The 4,861-nt window shown below is 48.7% G+C and overlaps 1 protein-coding gene across 1 annotated transcript in view; it reads right to left on the bottom strand.

Annotated features, from left to right (window-relative positions):
* The window catches only part of DECR1 (2,4-dienoyl-CoA reductase 1), a 34,726-nt gene that overhangs the window by 8,132 nt on the left and 21,733 nt on the right, over positions 1-4,861 (bottom strand). The window contains exon 6 of the mRNA XM_019550275.1: positions 1,308-1,407. Coding sequence (XP_019405820.1) covers positions 1,308-1,407 — 100 coding nt within the window. The remainder of the gene's footprint in view (positions 1-1,307; positions 1,408-4,861) is intronic.

Genomic DNA, 4,861 nt, shown 5'->3' with positions numbered 1-4,861 from the left:
GGGGCAGGGGCAGGGGCTTTGGGTGGGGGGCAAGGGGCACAAGCAGGTCATCCTGCCATGTACCCCCTGCCCTCATTTTGTTTTTCTGGTATGCTGGCACTCCGGCACCTTCCAAGGTAGGCATGGTGGGGGGCTTCGGCACTCTGGTCAAAGAGCATTGCCTACCCCTGCTGTACGGAATACACTTTAGAGTACTGAAGGAATTGGTTAAGGTAATTTCAGAGCCTACTGGCTGTCCTCTTCAAGAAGTCATGGGGGTCAGGAAAGGTCATTATGCTCACAAGTAGTCATCAATGGCTCATTGTCTAGCTGGGATGAGGAATCAAGTGGCGTTCCCCAGGGGTCTATCCTAGGTCCAGTATTGTTCAACATTTTCATTTATAAGCATGCTTCATAAGAGTGCACACTTAGCAAATTTATAGACCATGCCAGGAAAATGGTGTGCAATCAGTCAGATTAAACACTTATCAACAAAACATTTGTCAACAAAGACAAGTGCAAAGTCCTGTGTTTGGGACAGAATAAATTCTTACACAAATACAGACTGATGAATGATTAGCTAAGCTGCAGTACTCCAAAAAAGGACCCGGGAGTTACAGTGGACAGGTCTTGGCTTTGAGCTCTTGGTGAAAAAAAACCAAACCCAATGGTTTATTAGGTTGTATCAACAGAAGTGATTCTTGCAAAACAAGAAAATGAATTCAACATGGTGAGTACCTGAAGTACTCTGTCCAGTTTTGGGCCACACACTCCAAGGACTATATGAATAAAATATAAAGAGCCCAGCAGAGAGTAATAAAAACGATTAGAGGCCTAGGAAGCATGACTTATGAGGAAAGGCTGAAAGAACTAGGGTTAGCCTGGAGAATAAAAGACTGAGGCGTGATCTGACAGCAAGTCTTCAAATACCTCACAGGCAATTACAAAAAGGATATAGACATCCTTTTCTCTATGGCTTTAGGGGACAGGACTAGGAACAACAGCCTGAAGCTTCAGCAGGGGAAATTTAGGTTGGAAATTAAAAAGAACCGTATGACTATGAGGACAGTCAAGTATGGTATGCGGCTACCTAGAGAAACTATGGAATCTCCATCCCTGGAAATTTTCAAGAGCAGACTGGACAGACACTTGGCTGGAATGATTCATTCAGGGATGATTCTGCCTTGAACAGGGCACTGAACTAGATGACCTTGTGACCTTTCCAGCCCTACTTTCCTATAATTTCATACTTTTGCCAGGCCAGGCAAGGAACCAGTGAGCATCGCTCAAGAGATATGAAGACAGAACAATGATGTATGGTTACTCACTTGCACATTGCTTCTACCCCAGCTTTGGCTGTGGCACTAGGCGTCACAAATCCTGATCCACTCTCTGCATAGATGGTTGTAATAGCCAGGAATGCTGCCCCTGCAAATTGCGAAAGATAAACATCCTTAATCACACTCAGGACAAGCTACAATTTAAAGTTGTACAACAAAAGTTGACAAGTATTAGTGTAAGCTTCCCTGAGCCTTTTGGGAAGGATACCATATAAATCAACTGAATGAATGAACTACTGTTACTGGCATTTGCTGCTCCACTCTTCCCAGGTTAGGGATTAACTAACTTTTAGCTCTGAGTTTGGCTTCCCTTGTTGTTTTTACTGTGTTCCCTCACTCCTTATATGACTCTCAGTACACATGAAAGTTTTTGTTGATATTGTATTAACCACCAATCTCTGTTTAAACTATCCAAGTAAGTCCTTATACCCATTGGCTCCCACCGGTATTGAAGGTACACAGGTAAATGTGTTTTAGGGTAGACAAAGTCAAAGAGCTAGAGTACTACCCATAGGGTATTCCTCCTAGCAGTTACCCAGCCCTTGGAACTGTAAGCAGTTAGCTTTGCCCGATCCACATCATTATTTCACATCTCCTAAACAGAAGGGAAAGACATAAAATTTAGCATGAAGAATTAACTTGAATAAAGTTTTACATTACCATACAATACAATGTGAGACTTGAGGCAGGCTGAAACTGAGCCTCAAGGCACAGGGATTTTTTTGCTTAGCAGGTTAGATTAGCTCATTCTGGAGCAGAATTTATAACAAAGTTAATTTTAACAATTGTGCTGGATCTTGCTACCATTGCCACTGAAAAGTGTCTTTATACAAAAGCTTTAAGCTGGTGCCCAGAACAACAAACTCAGAAAGCTTTCAAAATCAAACTGGGGAGCCAAACTAAACCACTAAGAACCACTACACTCATACTTTACTATTGAAAGGCTGAATATGGATCTCAGTTTGGGAAATATTAGTTCACACAAAAAAAGCTGGAACCAATGATGAATGACAGTTACTATTTCAGGGGTGGGCAAAATATAGCCCACAGGCTGGATCTAGTCTGCCAGGTCCTTTTAACTGGCCCATAGAGCCCCTAAAAAATTTAGAAAATTAATATTTATCTGCCCCTGGCTGCCTGTCAAAGATGACAGAAGCCAGTGGCAGTAGGACCCAGGGGGAGCCACCAGCAGGACTAAGCAACCGCAGCAGCAAGGTGAGCTCAGTCTCCCCCCACCCGGTAGTCTCTGCCTAGCAGAGGCTTCTGGCCAAGGATCCTGTGGCTGTTCCTGGCTTCCTACATCGGAGGGAAATTCAGGTAAGAAGAGGAGGTGGGGGAGGCAGGGGAGGACTGCAGGTGATTGCCCCAGTCTTCAGGGCCCTCCTGTGGTCCAGGCATTGCAGCTGGGAACCAAGTGGTCCTGGAGCGGCCAGTGAGCAGGTGGGGAAATGGCTGTGGGATGCATGGGAAGTGGCAGTGAGTGGGTGTGCAGAGTGCAGCAACAGCTGGGTGGGCATGTGGGGCCCGCACCAGGGCCAGTGCCAGTGCCAGCGGGGGCCCAGGGTGGGGCAGCAGGAGCACAGGCTGGCAGGGGCTCTGTGGAGCTGAGCTGGCTCCCCCACCTCCCTGCTGACGCAGCCTAGCCCAGCTCCATAGAGGCCCTGCTGGTCCATGCCAGCCCACTCTGGGCCCTGCTAGCGCTGACTCTGGTGCACCGCCACGGGTCCCGTGCTCCTGCCTAGCTGTTCCTGTGCTCCGTGTGCCCACTCGCTGCTATGTGACCCCTGCCTGCTGCAGCCATTTCCCTGCTTTCCTGCCTCCTGCTTTGGCACCACATGGTTCCCAGCTGCTGTCCTGGGCTGCAGGACTCAGCAGGAACTGGCCCAGCCCTGACAATTCTTGGCTGGCTCAGTGCGGTACCTGTCAGGCTGGTCCAGATCCTGTTGCATCCTGCATCTCAGCCATGCAACTAGGATGTGGCGGGGGGGAAGCGGCATGAGAAGGGCAGCACTGGCAGACAGAAGGGGGAAGTCGCAGGAGCACGGGACCTGTGCTGGTACCCTGGGACAAGAAGCAGCAGGAGCCTGGGTTTGGAAGAGTGCTGGTGGGGGCTCTGCCTGCTGCGGGGGGGAAAGAGGGAGGATGGGGCAGGATAGGGTAGATACAGCGCACAAACCATCCTCCTCCACACATGCCACAGCCCTCCCCAGCCACCTTCTTCCCACACACTCAGCCCCCCACAAACCCCATACCCACCCACACCCCATACATACTCACATGCTCCCTCACCCATACCCCCTACGCCTCCACACACCCCCAAATGCTACACCCCACATGCCCGTCCCACTCCCCAACAATATACAAGAGTAAGACTTCATTTTAAGGTATTATACTATCAACTCTATGATAGTATAATACAAATCAGGACAAAAATATTTTCTGAAATGATATTAATGAATGGCATAGTACATGTTTGATTTTTAGAATATAATTTGGTATTTTTCTGGTTCTGAGATGGTGAACCCCCTTGCTGAAAGGAGTATTTCCAGGGGGCAATGGGAGGGATGTCTCGTGGCAAAGGTTAGGGATTAGGAGGTGGGACTTCTGGTCCCAAAACAGCACCCAGGGGGCGGGGAGCCAGCCAAGAGGCGGGGCTACCCTTGCGGCCCTCAATGACTTGTCAAAACTTGGTAAGCGGACCTCCAGCCAAAATAATTGCCTGCCCCTGTACTATTTCATTGCTGAATGTCTAAAACCAGCAAACATGTATGGTCTATACATGCTTGCTCGATGGTCTATACATGCTTGCTCGACTTGCTCCATCAGATAGCAGAAGAGTGGCTGCATGCAAAACAAAACAGTTGCAACAGAACCAAGAAACTAGGTATCTGTAGGGACCTATTAAATTGGGGCAGAAGTGAGCTGCACAGCAATTCCTTTAATCTTGCTCTTTTTGCTGTGTGTCCCCTCCCTTCCTGACACTTTTTGGCTGAAGGGCCCCGCTGGCTTTGTTGCTCATCAGCCGGGAGGCAAAAGCTGGTTTTAAATATGCCATGGTTTTTGCCTCCTGGCCAATCAGGAGCAAGCAGCAGGGCTGTTGACGCCCATCAGTCAATCAGTGGCGGGAGACAAAAATCACAGCATATTTAGAACTGGATTTTGCCTCTTGGCTGATAAGCAGTGAGGCTATCTGGAGGAACTCTGATTGTGTAAGTATCACAGATCAACACCACTTTTGAGGGAAGCTCTGCCTCTGGGCTTGCCAAGAAACTTTATTTGGTTTCCCTATCCCAAAGAACCCTGAAGCCAGCCTGGGCATGGCTTTACAAGGGGCAAGCCTCTGGCCGTTAGGCCCTAGCTCTTCTCTGTCCCTGGTGATCTATAGCACCCCCACCTTCGTTTCACAGTTTCTAGGGTCAGAAGGGACCTAAGTAGCAGGCAGGAAAGATTACTGGGGTCAAACGACCCCAGCAAGGTGTTCGTCTAACCTCCTCTTAAAGACCCCCAGGGTAGGAGCCAGCACCACTTCTCTTGGAAGTTGC

This window comes from Crocodylus porosus, unplaced genomic scaffold, assembly GCF_001723895.1.
Source record: "Crocodylus porosus isolate Cpor-Errol unplaced genomic scaffold, CroPor_comp1, whole genome shotgun sequence".
NCBI lineage: Eukaryota > Metazoa > Chordata > Crocodylia > Crocodylidae > Crocodylus > Crocodylus porosus.
This window is presented reverse-complemented; position numbering and strand designations above follow the sequence as displayed.